The sequence below is a fragment of the Polyodon spathula genome, chromosome 44 (assembly GCF_017654505.1).
Source record: "Polyodon spathula isolate WHYD16114869_AA chromosome 44, ASM1765450v1, whole genome shotgun sequence".
Taxonomy (NCBI): Eukaryota; Metazoa; Chordata; class Actinopteri; order Acipenseriformes; family Polyodontidae; genus Polyodon; species Polyodon spathula.
This window is the reverse complement of record NC_054577.1, coordinates 870389-894129: the sequence shown is the minus strand read 5'-3', so window position 1 is coordinate 894129 and position 23741 is coordinate 870389. Positions and strand designations below refer to the sequence as shown.

General features: G+C 40.5%; 1 protein-coding gene across 3 annotated transcripts; it reads left to right on the top strand.

Moving 5' to 3' along the window:
- Positions 1-1566: 1566 nt before the first annotated feature.
- Positions 1567-23094, top strand: LOC121305573 (prostaglandin D2 receptor 2-like). Of its 3 annotated transcripts, XM_041237244.1 has the most exons (3): positions 1567-1723; positions 3629-3691; positions 20704-23094. In XM_041237244.1, exon 3 carries the CDS (start codon positions 20745-20747, stop codon positions 21855-21857), a length of 1113 nt encoding a protein of 370 aa, XP_041093178.1. In that variant the 5' UTR covers positions 1567-1723; positions 3629-3691; positions 20704-20744; the 3' UTR covers positions 21858-23094. The 3 variants fall into 3 exon arrangements, with proteins under 3 accessions (XP_041093178.1, XP_041093175.1, XP_041093176.1); XM_041237241.1 differs by lacking the exon at positions 3629-3691; XM_041237242.1 differs by lacking the exon at positions 1567-1723 and having other exon boundaries at positions 3497-3691.
- Positions 23095-23741: the final 647 nt, after the last annotated feature.

Below are 23741 nucleotides of genomic sequence, written 5' to 3'. Positions count from 1 at the left end.
ATTCCATCCCCTCACCACTCTCTGTGTGAAGAAGAGTCTCCTTCAGCAACATGACTAGGTAACCCATTCCATCCCCTCACCACTCTCTGTGTGAAGAAGAGTCTCCTTCAACAACATGACTAGGTAACCCATCCCCTCACCACTCTCCTCAACATGACACTCTCTGTGTGAAGAAGAGTCTCCTTCAGCAACATGACTAGGTAACCCATTCCATCCCCTCACCACTCTCTGTGTGAAGAAGAGTCTCCTTCAACAACATGACTAGGTAACCCATTCCATCCCCTCACCACTCTCTGTGTGAAGAAGAGTCTCCTTCAACAACATGACTAGGTAACCCATTCCATCCCCTCACCACTCTCTGTGTGAAGAAGAGTCTCCTTCCCTCTGTCCTGAGTCTATCTCCACTTGATTTCCAGTTGTGTCCTCTGGTCCCAGTTTCTGTGCTGTGCTTAAAGTATTGATTATGGTTAACTTTGTTAACTCCTTTTAAGATTTTAAACACTACAGTCACGCTAATTCTTATTTGCTATAGGCTAAATAGATGCAGTTCTTCCAGCCTCTCTTCCCAGCTCTGTCCTTTAAGCCCTGGGATTAGTCTGGTTGCTCTTCTCTGGACTCTCTCCAGGGCCACAATGTCCTGTTGGAACTGTGGTGACCAGAAGTGGACACAATATTTAATATTTAGGAAGTTATCTTAGCTAATGTGTTCTTCTTTTTGTGGTCTTGCCAGTATATTATAGCCTCCTTTGATTTGTACACGTATGGCTGTAATCCCAAGATTTCTGTTTGCCTTTTTCATTTAAACATTTATATCAGAACCAACGAGAGATGCCATTTTATAATAAAGCCCAGATAAGCTAGAATACAGATCACAATGATGAAGTAATTACACTGAAGCACAAATCTGCCAAGTCACCTGTAGTACTTGTAAACAATGTCTCTGCACTGTTATCACTGGCTGTACAGCAACATGCAGTTTATGGGATCTGTTCAAACAAACATGTGCTCTGGGACTAGCATCACATTTAGAACGTGTTCTTGAAGAACAGCTTCAGCAAGAAAGGGCAGAAATGAAAGGAGACACAAAGGCAAAATATAAAATGCTTTATTTGACTGGAAGGCTAAACTTTTTAAAAAATATTTATTTAAAAAAGCATACTCTCTTGGACTACAGTTTTGTAGACATACCCCATCTTAATTAACTCTAGGACAAATACATTTATTTCCTCAAATCTTCAGAACACCTGGAAACATACTACAAAAAAAACAATAACAAACCGTAACAAGGCCGTCTATGAAGCCCTAGGCTTGATTTAGGCAAGCCTCAGTGGTGGAGCAGTGGTGTTCTTAGAAAAAAAATATCCCTAGCTTTCAATGTTAAGCCTCTTTGTTTTCCTGCCTAGGGAGATAAAGAAAATAAAAGCATAATTCATTTTTTTTTTTTTTTAAAACAGCAGGCTTGCTGCAGCAAGAATGGATTTGCATATAAATGTGGTTATCTGATCCTCTCTGCCAGATACAGGTACTGTTGCACTGAAGGACAGAGCCTCACATGAGCCTGTTAACCCAAAAGAAGGGACCGCTTTCTGGCAGAGTTTGTAAGACGGAGTCCTGTCCACTTCCTATAACAATGAGGTCCATTTGGTGCCACGCTAAGATTTACTCTTAAAAACCTACCATGTGAAAACAAAAGGGCGGGTTGAGGAAATGAAAGGAATGCCAGGTATGTCAGACTTTTCTACCTTTCACGTGGTTTGATTGGATAAAGCAGGCTTTTACCATCGCTTTGTAGCTGTCACCTTTTCCTGTATGTTATGTTCAGTGCGTGTTTAATTTCTCCTGCTATTTCTTCCTAGCATTTCTAAACAATATCCCTGGCAAACGTCTCCTGCACTCTTTTCATGGTGCACACTGACTGGGAAAGCACACTGACTTTTAAAAACTGTGTTAAAACACTTATTACAAATACAGTCTCAGCAAAGATAAGGGGGACAGATGAGAGAAAAAAAAAGATGTTATTTGAAGCAATTTGCTTTTAAATATTCCTACCCTATTTATATTTGAACTGCACTCTGTACACCTCTCTGCTGTACCACTGTGGTTGTTCTGTTTGTGATGCACACCGATCTCAGCTCTGCTGCCCAGCGCCCCTGATTGCAGAGTTTAACACCCTTACCGCTTCTGCTTTCTTGTTTCGTCATTTAAAAAACTTATCTGAGCTCGTTTATAGACCCGATCAGCAAGTTATTTCTGCAGGGTTTTTTTGTTGATTCAATTAAAGTCATTGCAGAAAATGAAATAATTCCATACCTCTTTCTATGAAGTTTTTGCATGCATTGTCATTTTCAGAAACATCTCCACCAAATGCTTAAACTCCTGTGTTTATATATATAGAGGTATATTTAATGGTTTAAATTTAATATTAATTCCTTGCCTGATATTGGGTAATACAGATCAAAATGAACCCCCGGTGCCAATCTTTAAACTCACAGTAGCCCCGATGCACTGTCCTGGCTTTAAGAATTACCTTCAATTTAGTATTTTCAAAAGATCAGGAGTCATGAGTTTGATATAAATACAGCACAACGTCGCATATCCGACCCCCTGTGGACTGGGGTATAGGAGGATATGTGGACAAATCGGGTTAGAGAAAGCATTTACACATCCATAAATAGATTAGTGAACATAAACAACACGCAACTCTGCTTTAAACACAGGGACATTTTTGCTTTAAAAGTAAGCAAACGTAAACGAGGTTTGCATATTGCTTTCGGCTATCTTAACACTGCGTTGTAAAGCGTGCTTTGTTTAATTCAAATGCATTTAAAATATACCAGAACACGCTTTCAGTATCTGCAAGCGTGCGCTCCACCATACAAACACGCTGCACAAAACAAGTAAGAAATAAATAAATAAAGCTTTCTCGACTGCTGCATTGAAAAGTCACTACTACACGCACAGCCTCTCATTTCTCTACGTTATACAACCTCATCATGACAGCCTCAGATTTGTACACGTCTGCCTATAATCACAAGCGTTCTGTTTGCCCGTTTCATTTAAACATTTATATATCAGAGTATCTCAAGTGTGGAGTTTTGAAAGAAGCACATGTTATTGCACAGATGTATTTTAATTTGAAAGCATGATGTCTGGGACTAGTTTTGGTTAAAGGAAGCGCTCAGTTTCTATGCCTTGAACTGGCTGTGCATTATATGCGTTTAACATCTCATCCGCGCATCAGATTTAAGGAATCATTTTGTTAGCTACAGTCACTTGAACAGTAAAAAAATCCAATATTTAGAGCATTCAGAAATGAATTGTCAGTTAGAAATAGTTTTGCCTTTTTAAGTACAAGCATATGCGTGCAATATTTAAACCACTGATCATATCAAAGAAGCAAAACAAGCTATCACAGCCTCTATCTGGTACCACAGTTATTTCTTCCTCATAATATGCATCTGTAAATCACACATCTTTTATACAAGTTTTGTACAAATGAACTAGCGTTGTCTGTAATGGTTGCTTCATCCTGTGAGTGCATCCACACTAAATAACAAAGATTCTGACCACAGAACCAGACAGAAGTCACTTTACTTCTCGCTCTCTCTCTCTTCTCTTCTCCCTCCAGTCTCAGCTCTGTTTTGTTAAAGGCAGTTCAGTTTGAAGAAGTTCTTCTCGGCTCTGCTACAGGGTAAGCTGTACTTTTATGTTATCACAAAGTCGATGCACTCTTTATTTCTTATCACTTAAGAAAAACGTGTCGTGTTGCAAAATGTGTATGGTTATCTTGAAACTGTTGCTGCTCTTTGCTGTGTTTAAATAACAAAGCAGTAAACTTTGAGAAGGGGCTGATTCAGAATTGCCTCTGTGCTTTCCTACTCATTTTTAGAAGTGTTCTATCTCTGCATGTAGAAGAGAAGCTATTGTCTGGAAGTCTGTAGTTCATTGTTGCCCTCCAGGTAGCCAAGAAGGTGCAGAACTATCTTCAAACAGGTGTTAGAACTTGTGTAAGTACCAAATATCATGTTTTAAAGCAAAAAATGTTTGCTATAGCATACGATTCTTTCAAAACTGCACATCTGAGACCTATAGAAGGGATGTGCACCCCCAGCTTGGTGTGTGTGTGTGTGTGTGTGTGTGTGTGTGTGTGTGTGTGTGTGTGCGTGTGCGTGTGCGTGCGTTTCACATGTGCTCTTCATACTAAACTAGTACATATGCAATAGCCTTCCAAACTATAACTAATCCCTGACTAATATGCTGACACTTACGGTTGAGACTTGGTCGAGGAGTTGAGGAGTTAGCTGACCACCAACTAAAGATGAGCAGCACCTCTTAACCGTTAGTTAATAACTTTCTGGCCGGGTTAGGAGTTAGTTGAGGAAACTGAAGTTGTGTGTTGCTTTTTAGTTTTCTTAATACTGATGCAAAATGCTCCATCTGGTAATCTATCTACTGCTAATTCCCCACCTCAAAAAACAAAACGTGTTCTCTTTATACAACCACTTAAAGATATTTTTGTAAGGGTGGGTAAGATACATATTTGTTTCTGCACATTAAATTGTCCTTTTGTGGCTTTTTGCTTTCTCGTGGTTTTGCAACCATGCAATTCCTTCTTACGACTTGCAACAGTGCTTTGAGCAGAGTTTATTAACTGCCCTTCAGTTCTACTGATCTTGTTCGGTTCCCAGATATTTCTTGTTGCGTGTGGGCGTAGTTTGGAAAGCCTGTTGAAATCTCTGGATGCGTGCAAGGAAACTTTTAATCTGTGACTTGTTTCCAGTCTAATATTAACCACTGTATATCAATTAAAAGTAATCTGTTTTATCACCAATGCTCACTTCTGTTTTTAAAACACATCAGCCCAATTTCTCACAGTCCACTAACGATGTGTAAACAAGGAAGCAAAAAAACATTTTCTCCTTGTTTGTTTTTGATCCCGTGCCTGAAACGAGATACCTGGGTTAGACCTGGGTAAACCCAGGTTATTAATAGAATAGCCTTGATATTCAAGGTAATGTGCAGTGTCTCACGTACCAACAGCGATCCTATACCTCTGATTGACATTTACAGCAGATCATTACACATGTGATGTGATGATCTCAGATGCTTTACTGTCTCTTAAAGGGTTGTAGAACACACAGGCAATGCACAAGCACAGATTGCTCTATTGCTCTTTTTTTTTTTTGCCTCTGCTGGAATTTAAAATAAACTCTGCAAGGTCGTGAAGGAGAATACTGTGTGTTACCTCTCCATGCGACCCAGTACAGGAGAGCCAGGGCCTGATGATCACACCCAGCAGGTGGATTGCTTCACCAGCTTGCTGGTCATCTAGCATCAAGGCCAGCGTTCAGAATATACCTGCAGAGGTGTATGTTGGTTCTGGGATCCTGCGGGGTAGACCCTGCGCAGTTTCTGCTTCACCCAGGCCAGGTCTCATCTGGTAAGGTGGAGAACTCCTTCTATAAGGCAGTACAGCCGGCTCCAGTAGCACTGCAGCTCAGTGACCAAGACCATGTAACGGCCTCTTTATCATAGATAGGAGACTTGTATAAGCAGCTGTGGCTGTCCTGCCCCTTTGTTTATTATTGTTTTGTATATTATTATGATTAATTTGTAAAAAGCCGCGTTTTGTGTTTTTAAAAACCTCGTGACGATGCGTGACTGATCAGATTGAACTAGCTGACAGTTACACATCCTTATTAATCTCGTGCAGACTGTGGCCGACGGGTAACAAGGTCACTAATTGATAGCTAGTTAACCCCTCAGCCGGAATATAAAAGCAGCTGTCTGCGCTCAAGGTAGAGGAGAGACGTAAGTCTGAGAAAAAGAGAAAAGAATTATTATAAGTGCTGGTTTTGTTTAAACTGTTTATTTCTTTTAATAAATATACTGAGCTCCACGGCTCGGTTTTCACTGGCCAGTCCTTGTCGTGGAGTGTGTTTCAGGTCTGACGTCACCCCTGCAAAGTCATCCTGTTCACAGAGGCTCAGTCTAATACAATGGCAAATGTGAACAACTTTGCCTAGGCTATTGTCCACGCACAGCTCCTGGGTAACACATTTGTGTGTAGGTTTATTTTTTTCAGGAGTTTTGCATTGCATCTTTAACTCAGTGCTTTGCCCATCTCTGCCCTCCGTATGGCCGCTCCTGTGGCACAACTTTTGGGTTGATGGTTGATGGAGGACCGTTCCAGACGCAGCTCATCCTGACTTCTTAGAAATATAACGTTTTTTCTTGTAGTGCTTCCTCTTTTGGGGCATGTCACAGATTGACTTGGCGGGTGACGTCACACCAGTGTGGAGACACACACAGAAGGGTATGAGGTATGAATGTGCTGCTGCACTGTTTAATAAAACAACGGTTTGAACAAAACAGAACGCAGATACAAAGAAAGCAGAACAATGGACAAAAGTATGGGAATTGTTAATATTTCTATGTTTTAATTCTCTGTAACTCATTTACAGAGTGCATTTTTCTCTATTAAATGTCATTTGCCATGTGTCTGCCCAGTTCTGAATCTTGTCTAGATCATTTTGAATGACCTTTGCTGCTGCAACAGTGTTTGCCACTCCTCCTACTTTTGTGTCGTCTGCAAATTTAACAAGTTTGCTTACTATACCAGAATCTAAATCATTAATGTAGATTAGGAATAGCAGAGGACCTAATACTGATCCCTGTGGTACTCCACTGGTTACCACACTCCATTCTGAGGTTTTTCCTCTAATCAGTACTTTCTGTTTTCTACATGTTAACCACTCCCTAATCCATGTGCATTTCTTATGTTCTTATGTTCTAAGGTTCTCGTTCCACCTCTGAACCCTCTAACCTTGATCAGGCAAAGCTGCTGGTTTTGATACATGTGCCAGTCTGGAGAGGGTCGCATTCTGCATGAGATTAGCATGGAAGGGAAAGTTTAACCCCATCCACGCTGCAAATCAATTAACGATAAAATAACCTATCTTTACACACAAGCAATACATTTTAAATAATAATACAAAACAACACAATACACACAGGGGCGGGGTGTGCACAGGGTAGAAGACAAGCATTTCAGCTTGTGCCTTTATCAGTGTTACTAGGTGAAACTAGAAGAAATTGAGTCAAGCAGAGCAGCGTTTCAGCTAGTGCCTTTATCAGTGGTATTGAAACTAGAAGAAATTGAGTGAAGCAGAGCAACGTTTCAGCTAGTGCCTTTATCAGTGGTATTGAAACTAGAAGAAACTAAGTCAAGCAGAGCAGCGTTTCAGCTAGTGCCTTTATCAGTGGTATTGAAACTAGAAGAAACTAAGTCAAGCAGAGCAACGTTTCAGCTAGTGCCTTTATCAGTGGTATTGAAACTAGAAGAAATTGAGTGAAGCAGAGCAGCGGCTCAGCTAGTGCCTTTATCAGTGTGCTGCAGGACAGACGCCCTTCGTTCTCAGCTGTGTTTGCTGCTGATGTCACAATAGATCAGGAAATAGTTAGGTCATCTACCACACAGCCACATGCAGGAAGATTGCTTGTATAGATTGCAAAGCCAAAATATCACCGGACAGCTGGAGATAAGAGGGATAGGAAGACATGTTCTCAGTGTTGCATTGAGAAAAAACTATTTAGTTCTGGTTAAACATGAAGTTTGCACCAACTGATGGGTGCAGTGTCAGAAATTGTCCCTACTGGGTGACATTGTTAGCTGGCTAATTCATTTGAAGTCAGAAGATCATTTTCTGAGCAGTTCGCCAAACTGTAATTGTGCACAAACACAGTGCTACACGACACGCGGCACCCCGGGCTCTATCGCTCATTGAGAACATTCCTCCTGGCTCTTGACTAGCCGTTACAACAGCTTTGTATTGAGGTGGATTCTCTCATCTCAAACCTAAACATAAACTTGCTAGACACATCGAAAAAGAAGCATAGCAAAGAACTGAAGAAAGCTAGTTTAAATGATTTTATAAAGCCAGTCAGTGAAGCATCGGTTTATATGTATAAAAGGCACTACAGGGCACTTCGTTTAGAAGAATCACACCCTCCCCAAAGCTGTTGATTCTTAAAAGCTGACTGATATGAGTACTGTGGTGCAGAATGAAGGCTTTGTTCCCTGCAGTGTAACGGGTTGACCACTAGATGTCAGTAAGTCCTGTATGCATGCACAGGGACCACTGCACTGTTTAGCTAGTTCTCCCACTGAAAGCTCGGTTTATTTGGTTTGTTTTATTAGTGGTTGCTTCCCCACCGCACTGTAAGAAAAATAAAACCAACATCGGAATTCTATTTTACTACAGTACACTTGAGAAGCGATCGTCTCGTGAGTGTGCCTGTTTGATCTACCCTGCGGTGTTATGTGCAACGGCCTTTGAGTTGAAATGACATTACAACACAGTATGTTACTGTCAGGGCTACCACTGCATTTAAGCATCTGTGGCTTACTTATTTACACACACAAACATTCCTGTGTCGCGGTTGCTGCTTTGAAATTGAAGCTGTAACTCTAAAGCTGTTTTACTCTAAAAAAAGAAATATTTTAAACAGTGCGTGTCAAATAAATTGGACCCAACGCACTGGACCAGCCCTGAATAAATGTACTTCCAAGGGTTAAAATCCAGGTTTGCTGTAATATGTGTTTCTTTCAAAACAGCACATTTGAGGCCTACATAGTGAAAGGAAGTGGTAAGGTGGAACCAAATTGTTTGATTAGGTAAAACAGCTACAGCGATTACACGATGTGTATTTCCCTATCCTATGCGTGACAGTAAAAGTGTTACAATGCTAGTTTTGGCGTTGTTGCGGAACTAGCATGCAAATATTTCTTGTTTAACATAGACCTTAGACTTTATAGCTTTTCATAATCATTTGCATTAGGTTCCACTTCAGTCAATCTGGTGTCCCTCCTGGTTTTTGTTCTAACCATACCCTATTAGTTAATTAGACCAATTAAGCTTCTAATAAGGTCCAATAAAGTAGTTAAGGGTGCAACTGGAATAAAAACCTGTAGGGAGACCAACCCCCCCCCCAGAACCGAGTTGTGCACCTCTGTTTTAATCCCTGTTATGAGCACAAAAGAATAAACATAGACAAGAACGACAAAACAGTCAAATATAACATAAGCTCCTTATGGGAAACTGCAGCGTCAGACTCAAACAGAATATAACGACCAATGTGAATCTGTTACACTTGACGATCGCAGGATTTACATCATTTACATTTCCTCGCAGAATTCCCACTCATCAAAGTGCTGCTTTTTGTTGTTGAAATAGGAAAATGTCTTGTTATGGATTAAACAGTATACTACAAATAATAATAGAAGAAACAAGTCGGTCATGCGAGTGCCAAAAAAGAGCAAAATAAACATAGCATAATAAAATAAACAAACACTGTATTGACAGTTTCTGATACCAATCTTTGCAAACTTCTTTACAAAACAAATATAAAAACATTAGTCCATTGTGATATGTGATACAGAGGACCAGTGCTGTTTGTTTCATGAAGCAGTTTTAATTGTGGTTTGAAACTTTTACAAACTGTTAAAGATTGTAGTAAAACTGCAGGTGCTAGTTTTGTTTTTTTTTCCATTTACAAACTGACTTCAAATCCAACCAAGGTGTTCTTTCATTGCAAAGTCATACTTTTGATCGGTTGACAGTTGGGAAATGCATCTCAAGATTTCATTCTTATAAGATCATTGGCTACACTGATCAGATTCCGCAGAGAATCTGCGCGGAGTGATCTCTGTGAACGCACCCAGTATTCTTAGCTCGAACCCCAAACATTGAAGCACAAACAATAATCTGCTTGTTTCTCTACAGGGAGCAGTGTGTTACCAGGGTGTTAATGTAGAGGGAGCAGTGTGTTACCAGGGTGTTACTGTACAGGGAGCAGTGTGTTACCAGGGGGTTACTGTTGAGGGAGCAGTGTGTTACCAGGGTGTTACTGTAGAGGGAGCAGTGTGTTACCAGGGGGTTACTGTAGAGGGAGCAGTGTGTTACCAGGGGGTTACTGTACAGGGAGCAGTGTGTTACCAAGGGGTTACTATTGAGGGAGCAGTGTGTTACCAAGGGGTTACTATTGAGGGAGCAGTGTGTTACCAGGGGGTTACTGTTGAGGGAGCAGTGTGTTACCAGGGGGTTACTATTGAGGGAGCAGTGTGTTACCAGGGTGTTACTGTAGAGGGAGCAGTGTGTTACCAGGGTGTTACTGTAGAGGGAGCAGTGTGTTACCAGGGTGTTTCTCTACAGGGAGCAATGTGTTACCAGGGGGTTACTGTAGAGGGAGCAGTGTGTTACCAGGGGGTTACTGTAGAGGGAGCAGTGTGTTACCAGGGGGTTACTGTACGCAGAGCAGACTTGCTTTAATTAAATGCCACAGAGCGTTCATTCAGAACAGCTGTCTGGAATGCTGTTGATTTTGTTCATTGTTTTTGTGGGCTTTTTGTTATGAAAAAATAAAATGATGATGGTTCTGCTTTTAAATGACAGCTTCATTGGCATGGCACGGAATTGTGGTTTTCCTGGATGGTTTTGGATAAAATAAGGAAGAAACTTCTTATGCGTCATTGTTCCTGCAGAATAATAATAACCATACAATGCTGACACACACAAACTGCCTATCTTGTTCAAAATGAGATCGAACAGAACAGAAATATCTGATGTTATTCAATTGCATGATTCAGGTATTCCTGATGAATAAAATAATAAAATGTTCCAGAACCCACTGCAGTATTTGCATATCCTGTGTTTTTTACTGGGGAACGTTTGCCAGGGTAAAGAATATTTTTCTCCTATACATCGCAGTGTATCTCCTGCACTAGTCGCATGCTGTTCTAAAAAAACTCTTCAACAGAAATATATTTATTGATTTAGTTATGGATTAGCGCTCCTTTAAGAACTTTGTAATAATTGTTATCAGTTATTATTGTTATTAATTAATCATTTAGCAGATGATTTTATCCAAAAACGACTTGCAGAGACTAGGGGGCTGAACTATGCATCATCAGCTGTGGCTGCAGTCACTTCCAACGGGACCTCGTCTCACCTGAAGCCCAGAACAGAAGCAGGTTAGCTAGCTTGTTTAGGGTCACGCAAGGTGAGCCAGGATTTGAACCAGGAACCTTCAATCCCCTTTCTTTAACCCCTTGACCACCAAAGCTCCCAGTACTAGCCCTGGCAGTAAAATGATCTTGTCTGATACAACACTGAAAAGCAATGTCGTTTGGTTTTTAAAAAATGTAAACGTGGCAAGCCTTATACATGGCAATGTAAACCTGAGGTGCAGCACGTTACAAATCTCAGTCTAGATCTAGCAGAACCACAACTTAAAACCACCAGCAGCTTCTCTCTGTTGTCTTGAAACTTTAAATACTTATTTTGAGTGTCGGGATAATTATCTTGGGGACAGTTGTTGCTGTGCATATCCTGTTTTGCACAGCTTCCTTTATCAGATTTTGTCTTTTTACACCACATCCTTGATCGCTGCGTCTTCTCACATGGCAGATTTGATGTGGATAACATTTCACATCTTTTAAAGGTGTTTAACAAGGTCTGAAACCTGAAAACATGCTGACACTGTATTGCTTTCAGGGTCACTGTACTTTTAGTGAATTTAGTCATTATCACAGGTGAGGGGCTAAAGTCGGCAGGACAGGAACCATAATAGCGTCCTCTCACAGCTCTGCAAGGGAGAGAGAACGCCCTGAAATACTGAACACGCAATCATGCTGAATTAAAAAATACTAAAAGGAACAAACATTTAGTGACACGTGTCTTCAAAAGTGGTCTGTGTGGCAGGAGAAGGCACTGGACGAGAGAACGCAGGTAGGGTCAGGACTCTCAGACTAGAGGGTTTGGCTCTACAGCAAGGTTACCTTTGCTTTCTGCAAATATAACCAAAGGAGGTTCTATTAAAGTTGAAACAACGTCCATAGTAAATATTTACCTGGCTTTCACACCCTTGTTCTCAACATTGGTCTTTAATTTTATTTTATTTATTTATTTTTTTTTCTAGGGCTGTCAAGTGATTAAAAAAATCTTGGTTTTAATCGCATATTTAATTGATGCAATTACTGTATCCGTCTAATTATTATTTTTTTTATTACTGATATTATTATTATCGTCCTGTTTTCTTTTTTTCTGGATTGATTTATTATGGTTTTATATTTATTTACACAGAATTATACAGAACAATTAGAACATAAGAACATAAGAACATAAGAAAGTTTACAAACGAGAGGAGGCCATTCGGCCCATCTTGCTCGTTTGGTTGTTAGTAGCTTATTGATCCCAAAATCTCATCAAGCAGCTTCTTGAAGGATCCCAGGGTGTCGGCTTCAACAGCATTACTGGGGAGTTGATTCCAGACCCTCACAATTCTCTGTGTAAAAAAGTGTCTCCTATTTTCTGTTCTGAATGCCCCTTTTTCTAAACTCCATTTGTGACCCCTGGTCCTTGTTTCTTTTTTCAGGCTGAAAAAGTCCCTTGGGTCGACACTGTCAATACCTTTTAGAATTTTGAATGCTTGAATTAGGTCGCCACGTAGTCTTCTTTGTTCAAGACTGAACAGATTCAATTCTTTTAGTCTGTCTGCATATGACATGCCTTTTAAGCCCAGAATAATTCTGGTCGCTCTTCTTTGCACTCTTTCTAGAGCAGCAATATCTTTTTTATAGCGAGGTGACCAGAACTGCACACAATATTCAAGATGAGGTCTTACTAGTGCATTGTACAGTTTTAACATTACTTCCCTTGATTTAAATTCAACACTTTTCACAATGTATCCGAGCATCTTGTTAGCCTTTTTTATAGCTTCCCCACATTGTCTAGATGAAGACATTTCTGAGTCAACAAAAACTCCTAGGTCTTTTTCATAGATTCCTTCTCCAATTTCAATATCTCCCATATGATATTTATAATGTACATTTTTATTTCCTGCGTGCAGTACCTTACACTTTTCTCTATTAAATGTCATTTGCCATGTGTCTGCCCAGTTCTGAATCTTGTCTAGATCATTTTGAATGACCTTTGCTGCTGCAACAGTGTTTGCCACTCCTCCTACTTTTGTGTCGTCTGCAAATTTAACAAGTTTGCTTACTATACCAGAATCTAAATCATTAATGTAGATTAGGAATAGCAGAGGACCTAATACTGATCCCTGTGGTACACCGCTGGTTACCACACTCCATTCTGAGGTTTTTCCTCTAATCAGTACTTTCTGTTTTCTACATGTTAACCACTCCCTAATCCATGTACATGTGTTTCCTTGAATCCCAACTGCGTTCAGTTTGAGAATTAATCTTTTGTGCGGGACTTTGTCAAAAGCTTTCTGGAAATCTAAATAAACCATGTCATATGCTTTGCAATTATCCATTATCGATGTTGCATCCTCAAAAAAATCAAGCAAGTTAGTTAGGCACGATCTCCCTTTCCTAAAACCATGTTGACTGTCTCCCAGTACCCTGTTACCATATAGGTAATTTTCCATTTTGGATCTTATTATAGTTTCCATAAGTTTGCATATAATAGAAGTCAGGCTTACTGGTCTGTAGTTACCTGGTTCAGTTTTGTTTCCCTTTTTTGTGGATCGGTATTACGTTTGCAATTTTCCAGTCTGTCGGTACCACCCCTGTGTCAAGAGACTGCTGCATGATCTTGGTTAGCGGTTTGTAAATTACTTCTTTCATTTCTTTGAGTACTACTGGGAGGATCTCATCCGGCCCAGGGGATTTGTTTATTTTAAGAGCTCCTAGTCCCTTTAACACTTCTGCCTCAGTTATGCTAAAGTTATTTAAAACTGGATAGGAACTGGATGACATGTGGGGCATGTTGTCAGTATCTTCCTTTGTAAAAACTTGTGAAAAGTAATCATTTAACATATTTGCTATTTTTTTTTCTTCCTCTACGATTTTGCCATTTGTATCTCTTAAACATTTAATCTCCTCTTTGAATGTTCTCTTGCTGTTGTAATATTGGAAAAACATTTTGGAATTGGTTTTAGCTCCCTTAGCAATGTTCATTTCTATTTCTCTCTTGGCCTTTCTAACTTCCTTTTTGACTTGCATTTGCAGTTCTGTGTACTCTTTCTGTGTACTTTCTTTTTGGTCCTTTTTTAATGCTCTGTAAAGTGCCTTTTTTTCGCTGAATATTTTTTTTAATTGATCTATTAAACCATTTTGGCAATTTAGTTTTACATTTAGATTTGTCTACTTTAGGGATATAATTGTTTTGCGCCTCTAGTACTACTTTTTTGAAGAACACCCATCCTTCTTCTGTGGGTGTTTTCTCTATTTTACTCCAATCTACTTCTGTTAGTCTCTGTTTCATACCTTCATAGTTTGCTTTTCTAAAATTGTAAACCTTAGCTTTAGTCTTTACTTTTGAGGATTTAAAAAACACTTCAAATGAGACCATGTTGTGGTCTGAGTTTGCCAGTGGTTCTCTGACCTCTGTTTTAGTTATTCTATCTTCGTTATTTGAAAAGACTAAATCAAGGCATGCCTCCCCTCTAGTGGGTGCCTTCACAAATTGTGTTAGGAAGCAGTCATTTGTCATTTCCACCATTTCTATTTCATCCTTCGCGCTACCCACCGGGTTTTCCCATTTTATTTGGGGGAAGTTGAAATCCCCCATTAGTATGGCTTCTCCTTTGCTACACGCATTTCTAATGTCATTGTATAACAGATTATTGTGCTCACCGTCTGAATCTGGCGGTCTATAGCATGCTCCTATTATTATGCCTTTTGAATTTTTGTCTGTTATTCTGACCCATATTGATTCGGTTTTATTTTCTTTGTCCAGGTTTAACACCTGGGCTTCAAGACTGTTTCTTATGTATAGCGCTACCCCTCCTCCTCTTCTGTCCTGCCTGTCTTTCCTATACAGTGTATACCCACAAATATTATATTCGTCCCCATCACTCTCAGATAACCACGTTTCTGTAACACCTATCACATCATAGTTACCTGTTAGTGCAGTAGCTTCAAGTTCTAGAATTTTTGTTTCTGATACTTCTAGCATTTAGATAAATACATTTAATGGTTGTCTTACCTGAGTTGTTGTTCTTGTTTTGATGCGGTCTCCCTTCTGTTTTTTTGTTGATTTCTCCCCCCTTCCTTTCTAGTTTAAATGCTTCCGAACCTGCTCGAGGATCTTTTCTCCGAGTAGACTAGTTCCCTTGTTATTTAAATGCAGTCCATCCCGTCTATACAGATAGTCCTCGTTGTAGAAAGTGGTCCAATGATCAAGATAGGTGAAGCCTTCCCGTGTGCACCACGTCTTCAACCATTGGTTTTGATTTATTATTTCCAGCTGTCCATATGGTCCTTTGCAAGGTGCGGGTAGTATACCAGAAAATACCACAGTTTTGGTTTTCTCTTTTAATTTCCTTCCTAGCTCTCTGAATTTGTTTTGCAGGGATTTTGGTCTGTCTCTTCCAATGTTGTTTGTACCGATGTGGACGACTACTACCGGGTCGTCTCCTGTTCGTTCTAGGAGCCTGTCCACGTTCTCAGTGATGTGCTTGACCGAGGCTCCCGGAAGGCAGCACACTGTTGTAGTAAGGGGGTCCAAACTGCGAACTGAACTTGCTGTGTTTCTCAATATGGAGTCCCCAACAATCATGACCTCCCTTCTTTTTACTGTCTTGTCACCACTGTCAATAGGGTCCTGGATGTTGTTCCTTTCATTCTCTTGTTGTTGGTTCTGCTCATCACAATTCTGAAGTGACTCAAATCTGTTGGTTGTTTTGATTTCTGGTGGTGGTGTTTGACGAAGTTTCTTTTTTTCCCTGCTTCTGCCTACCTGAACCCAGCTGTTCTGACCTTCTATCTCCCTGGTGGCTTTCAGTCTGTTAGGGGCGATGCAGACTTCCATGAATTGTGGGTGTGCCAGTTCTTCAAGATCCTGTTGCTGTCTCACTTCTTCCAGCTCCATTTCTAGCATATTTACTAGTTTATGCAAATCCTGGATCGCGGGGCACTTTACGCACACTTGGTTTAGCTCCGCTGGGTTTTCTCGGATTTCCCACATCAAGCAGGTGTCACAGATTACTGGCTTGAAGACCATGTTGAGGGTTTTTTTTTTTTGAAGTTTAGTTTCTTCTGCAGCCGTCAACCTGCTTTCAGACTGCTTCGAAACTGCTCTGTACTTTTCCACGCCTGTACTTCTCCCACTCGCTGTCGCTTCCACTCGCTGTCGCTGGGAATTATAGCATTTGCTTTTAAACCAAATGCTCAGCCTGACCCAGTTTCAATTTAAACTGTATATTTTCGTCTCAGTTTCCTTTCAAAGGGTTTCCATTCTACTTAAAGTTATACCACTAATCTAATTGCATTATCAACCCGCGACTCCTTCACATTTCCCGCGGCTGCGTTTTTAAAGTAGCCCAATGCCGCGGGAAAACCGCGGACCCGGCAACGCTGCGTGCCCTCGAGTATGATAAGATACAGGGAATGAGTTACGGCATGCTGAGAGGGTCAAGACAGAGGGCGAATGAGGCGTGTTAAAAAACGCGGCAATCTTAGATGAAATTAACTGCGATTAATTGACAGCTCTATGTTTTTTGGGAAAGTATTTAAATTGCTAAGAGGATTCATTGCCTATTACCTATATGAATAACACTGTCTAAGGAGAGGTTAGCAAAATTTTAAAAGAGATTTAAGCAGCATTTAATACCAAAACATTATAAAGTTACATTCAAAATACTAACAGACAAAATATCCATAAACCACAAGGATTCTTTATTAATCTTATCAAGTATATGGCAACAAAATATTGCAAAATAAAGACACTGGCACTGAATTCTTTCTCAAATACATTTCTTCCTTATAACTGGTCATTACTACAGAACAGCCCTGCAAGAAAACAACATTATCGCACTATATACAAACATTACAAACACGGTGGCAACAAATTATTCCAGTGAATCATAGCAAATATAGTTCACCATCAATTTCTAGGTCTCAAATTTTCCTATACGATAAACTCGCACATTATGGTGAAGGTGAATTCGATTTTCTGTCAGTGAAGAATATTTGTCGATCGCTCCTTGCACAAACTTCAACTTCGAGGGTTGCACGAAGGAACTAACGTTGAAAACACGTTGATTACAGGAAGAGCGGTGACTGGAGCTGAAACACGAGCCAAACCACCTGGGAGTTCTTTGAAAGAAGAGGCAAACATTTACAAGTTTCAGGTTTAATATATATATATATATATACAAGGACTCAATCTCCCAGAAGTGACTCACGTTTGTCGGCTGCGTGCCTTAGACAGGAGGAGCAGCCTGGTAAAGAGTTTGAGAGACCTTCACTCGTTTTATTACTTACAAATGCTATGAAAAAACACCATTGCAAATCAAATACAAGTTTAACTTAAATCTCTTTCAAATCAGAAAATGTGAGATCTATGAATTGATGATAATACATATTGGGTTAGATCCGCTGCAATTGTTGTGTTAGCTCTCTGTACTTTAAGGTAGAAGCCTGGTTTTTAGGGCCTTCTTAAAAACGTGTAACCTTAAGCCCTGATCATGTCTGTCTACACAGTAAACCTCGATTACTCAACCCCCCCCCCCCCCCTGTTATCCAAACAGCACCTCTGCTGCCTGTCTTCAGGGCTCTGCTCTTCTGCCCTGTTGTCATAGACAATGTCCTAATAACATGCATTGAATCCTCAATCTCAGTATTTACAGAATAATGCAGTGCTGGATCTAGAGGAGATGAGCAATCTCTTAGGAGTTTTCTTGATTGGAAAAGTCATCAAACAATTTCACAGTTTGATTATTCCGAAGAATTCGCTTACCCGAACAATTCAATTATCCAAACGTTTTGCTTATCCGAAGATCCATAGGTTCCTGTTAGCTCGGCTAATAGAGTTTTTACACTGACTACCTTGCATTATTACACATTTTCAACCAAATTAACATTTGTCTATTATGTCTGGTAGGCTATTCTAAGTATTCAAGTATTATACATTTCAATGAAGCAGCCTCTCTCCTTTCTTTCTTCTAGACAGAGAAGTTTAAATTATTTTACCCTTTCCTCATAGCTCAAGGCATTAAGTCCTGGGATCAGCCCGGTTCTCTGCACCTTTGCAAGTGCAATGACTTTGAGATGACTAAAACTGGACACAATATTCTAGGAGAGGTCTAACTAGAGCAGTAGAACTCAACTCTGGCCCTCGAGATGCAATCCAGTCCAGGTTTTTACTCCAAGCAGGTTCTAATGTAGTTCATTGAAGCTGCTAAGAAGCAATTAACTAATTTAGGACCTGGTTGGAATAAAGACCAGGACTGGAATAGATGTTGAGGGCCGGAGTTGAGCACCATTGAACGAGAGCATTGTATTAATTCCCTTTTACTCAAATCCCTCAGAATTAACCTGGCTGCAGTTTTGAGTCCCTTACTCCCCCAAGTTTGGAAGACTGGACTGGCCTTCCTCATCTTTTTAAATCTACATTTTAACACAAATTCATTTCAAATGTCTGTTTAATGATCCTGTCACGTGAAGCGTTTGAAGTTAAAGTGCAGTGTAACCACCTGGTAAAACCAGGTTATTATCATTCTTAGAACGTGCAGCTCTTATTTCTAAACTCACAGAATACAAAGAGCACAGCGGTCAGGCTCGTGAAAAACAGGAACTCATTTGTGATTAATCATAGATTACTTGTAAGCAAGATGGGGCCTGGTTAGTACAGTACATAGATAGGGGACCTACTGCAGTGTGTTAACTCCACTATACTGTCCCAGCAAGAGCTCTTCCTTCAAATCCTGTAATATTTTTTTTTTTTTTCTGTAGTACACAATCACTTCCCTAGTCAAATTAACTTAACTTAATGGGTAAAAGGCATACAGCTGGTTTCAGACCCTGATTAGCACTTATCTTTGACTGTCTTACCTATGATATCATTAGTTAGTCCTGGATTAGGGTTAAATGGGGTCTTTGATGATACGAAAAAATATAAGACTATCTAACTTAGGGCTTGCTTTGATCAAGATGTATCCCACTGGAATAAGCCACAGCTGGATTCTGTTGTATTTTAGCACCAACCAGCCCTCAGTGGTTACACCAGTATTAGCCTGTGACAGAGTGAATGAATCCTAGTCAACAATCTCCCTCCCGACCCGTGAGGGGGCTGTATAGCAGGAACAGAGTGCCTCGTACTGGATGGTCTGGCAGTTCATTCCAGGGTCAGTCGGAAGCCAGCCACCTAGGAAGGGGGAGGAGTCACAGTGCCCGAAGTCATCGCCCTAATGCGGTTCGCGATGTGTCTCAGTCATGGATTGGAAGAGACGTGATTGAACTAGCTATCGCAGGGGGCGTGACTAAGGGTATAACAGGAGGTGTGATGATCTGGCTATTACCAGACTATTACCAGACTTGACTTGAGAAAAAAATGGCTTGATTACAGCTCTGTTATTACTAGCAGCAGCAGCAGCAGCAGCAGTGGTATTTATTTCTTAGCGACGCCCTTATCCAGGGTGACTTGCAATTGTTACAAGATATCACAATTGAAAGCATCACATTAAAAAAATATAATACAGACAAGATCAGATATGAAAATACCATAAAATCAATTCAAGAAAGAGCAAAACAATGAAGCACATAGTAAATTATAAGAGCGAATTCGACTAAAAGCAGAACTTGGCTCTCGCGATTCCTTATCCAATGCTGCCACCGTGTGGCCATTTTGCAGAACTGTAAGTTCAAATAAATCTAAAAAAAATGTTTTATCAGCTTGGTTACTGAAAGGACTCTTTTGGGAAACAGAAGTAATTCATTACCGTGAGCGTTAAGTGTTTTCTTTGTTGCTAACTCTCCGTGCTTGTCATTATAGAAGGCTAACCTCTGGGAGGTGTAGCTAAACCGTCAGCAGTTAAACCTGGACTACACTTCACCATTGCACTCACTCTGGACTTGTGACCGTGTTGTGTTTGTGTCGAGTTTAGTGTATTATTATTTCAGGATTGAACCCTGTGGTTTGCCTGAGCGATACACATCGTTGTGTAGAGTCAGGTATTATTATTTGTCAGCAAATGAAGAACTGCTTTTTCACCGTGAGCTGTGTTGTGTCCGCCATTCCTGAGCGTCACCACCTCACCTGTGCACTACAAATCACGTTGCCACATACCCCAAAAAATAAATTCATGGGGATTTTTAGCTAACAAAATAGTTCAATAAACTTTCTCTACCACGCACAGTAGAGAATACATTATATAGGTCTAATATGAGCAGTTTTATAAGAAACAATGTTTTAATTTCAAAACCTGTTGTCCAGAGTTCCACTAGGGTTAAAGAAATTTCTGTTTGCAAGTCATTCTTTTCATTAGTGTCGCACTTCCTTAGTCACCAGAAATGAACTTGTCCCCACCTTTCAATGCCTTCTTTCCTGTCAATAACCAATCAGCTACTTCCCCTGTTGACTGACATGTGTTCAGCCAATAACGTGACCCAGAAGCAAAGCAGTAACAGACCAGTCTAGCGCCCTTCCTTTAACTTAGTGTAGCACCAGAAGTTTTAAAATGAAAATACACATTTGCTATAAAGTTGCAAAACTGCACATTTGAGACCTATGTAGCTAATGCAAGTGCAAAATGGGTTAGATTTATGGAACTATTTTGTTAGCTATAGTTACGGTAACATTACTGTAAAATTACTATAAAATGTACACATTGATAACCCTAAATTTCCAATCCAAAACAGTTAGATTTACTGTATGTTTATTTCTATTTTTGCAGGAAATTTCCAGAGCACAAACGTCACCCAGTTCCAACCCAAGATGAAGACCAATTACTGCCCTCTTATCCAGGTTATGATAAATATCTCACACAACTACACACACATTGACTACACATCAGTGTCCCTGCACGGGATCGTCGCAGTGTTCGGGATCCTGGAGAACTTGCTGATCCTGTGGGTCATCGGCTTTCGGGTACGCCGGACGGTCGTCAGCGTCTGGATCCTCAACCTGGCGGCTTCTGATTTCCTGGCCACCCTCTCGCTACCCTTCTTCGCCCACTTCCTGGCCAAAGGACACACCTGGACCCTGGGGAACACCTTCTGCAAGATCCACTCCTCCGTGTTCTTCCTCAACATGTTTGTCAGTGGGTTTCTTCTGGCCACCGTCAGTGTAGATCGCTGTGTGGTAGTGCTTTTTCCGGTCTGGTCCCAAAACCACCGCGATGTCCGTCTGGCAACCCAGGTCTGCGTGGGAATCTGGGTCTTGGCTATCCTCAACACCATCCCGTTCTACCTCTTCAGAGACACCATTGAGCGCGTCGATGGTGGTATCATGTGCTACTACAACTATGCCCTTTACACTTCCCTGGGAGATGACATTGAGACTCTCTGCTCAGTGAGGCAGGACTTTCTGGCTGTCAGCAAGTTCATTTTGGCCTTCCTCATCCCACTGCTGGTGATCATAAGCAGCTACACAGCCGTCAGCCTCCGAATCAAAAGACGCAACAAGCGTCGTTCCAGCCGCTTCTTCAAACTCATCGCTGCAGTCATTGTCACCTTCATCCTCTGCTGGGTTCCCTACCACATCTTCAGCCTGCTCGAAGTGACTTCGCGACACCAGCCCCATCTGAAAGTCATAGTTGGGAAATACCTCCCCCTGGTTGCCAGCCTGACGTTCCTCAGCTGCGTGATTAACCCTTTCCTGTACGTGTTCAGCTGCCCTGATTTTACCGCCAAGATCCGCCAGTCGCTGACCGTGGTTATGGAGACCGTTCTGGTGGAAGATGATTTTAATCGCCGACGTAGCACCACGCGGTCTTCAGCCAGCACCAGCGAGTTCTTGTCTCAGGGGTATAAGTTCCGCTGGCACCGGGACAAGCGTGGAAGCTGTGGGGAAGGCAAAGAAGATGAGGAACACCCAGCAGTGTTTTAAAAGACTGGATGTCAAGGGCTGAGGGAGTGAATATAGCGCAATGGAGATCACAGTTTAAATGAGCACAAACACTGGGATTTGAAACCCTTGTCCTCAAATACCCTTATACAAGTTTCCCATAGTTAACACATGGCAAAGGGTAAAAGGGTCAAATATAAGCAAGCAGGTAATTAGACAGGTATGGTAAAATATATTAACAATAGCAGACTATGGTAAGCTATGGTAAATGCTTAGTAAAACCATGAGGAAAGCATGGGAGAACTGCAAAATTGCATTGCAGTTTGATGAGTAAATATCCAGAGCAATCACTGTAGCTACACAGGGCTTAAAGTCTCAAATTTATAAAGGGGAAAAACCGACCACAAAAAGTCATGTAACGATGCGTGTTCAGCACGGCCGCACTCAGCGTCAAAATAACGACCTATTTTATAAGACTAATTAGGTAAAGCAGATGATTCCACAGTCAACCAATTTAAATACCCCTCATCGCAATGAGCGGTGGAGAATTACACACCTCTCACAATACACAGCGGGTTTGGGTCGACCCTGCGTGTGTTATCTACACGTGCCAAAAGAAAATGAACGGCACACAAAGACCTCAGCCTGGTCCTCGCCATGGCGATGAGGATGCTCAAGAGCGAAAACTGAAGTTTACCAATATGGAAGCGGAGATTTTGGTACAAGCAGTACTTGTAACACAAGCTCAAAATACATCACCAGGACAAATGAATAAAATATGGAATGTGGGGTGGCTTCTTTTTAAACAAATGGACCACTTCAGAGTTTGTAGTCTAGGTTGCTATACATTTTGACGCATCATCCAGTCACTAACTGCGTCTGTCCCTCTGTCCTTTTCCGGTTTTCTTTCCAATTCGAATTTAACAATACTGCCTGAACCAGTATTGTTAAATACCTGAATGCCGTATTACAAAAAATACATTCTATAGGCATTACTAAAATAATGGTGAAAGACGAGCCCTCATTCTATGTGAGAGTTTATCTTTCGTGCGCCTCGAAATATCGTTCCATCTTTTAATCTCCTCTGCGGTTCTTTTGCACTGTGTGGAGACCTTTTTAGGTACTTCTAAGAATCTTTTTATCACATGGATTCTCTATTGGCAGACCTTTTGTCATGCAGGCTAAGAAACATGCATTGAAAATGGCAGTTTGCAAAACAATACAGTACAGGTATTCTAAACCGTAATGTACAAACTGACTTGATCAGAAAGGTTAAAAAATGAGCTTTTTGCAAAATGTTATTAAATGTTTCTTTGCCCTTGAAAACAATGTCTCCTTCTTGCTGCAGACAACTCTTCCACATCACCTTGCCTTTTATATAGCCTACTGTCTGACTGCCGCAAATTCATGCCGGCTTTTCAGAGCCGCAGTTACTAGCAGCTTTAATAAATTAGACAGAATATTTAATAGACTTCTTTTGTAACCATTAGGACAGGCCTGGTTGACCGTTCTTATACCCTCTCAAATGTAATCATGTATTTTTTCAAGTGGGCTGTTTTTGTTGTTGCAAAAATCAATTTTCTATTTTGTACATTTTTTAAAAATTTCACTCAGCTAATTGCTTTAGTTATCTCTAATTAGTAGGCGTGTAGAATTCATTGTGTATCGATGATAGCGGTATTATATGTACATGTATTCTGATACAAGACCGAAAGGGCATGTAGCTCACTGTAATTACGAAAAGAACTTACTTCTATTGACACAAATAACTATCTATGAGATACTCTACCTATATATATATATATATATATATATATATATATATATATAATATATATATATATTATATATATATATACGAAATATAACAATTTTCACCAGCATGTTGATGCACACCCACTGACCAAATGAAAAATAATGTTATAT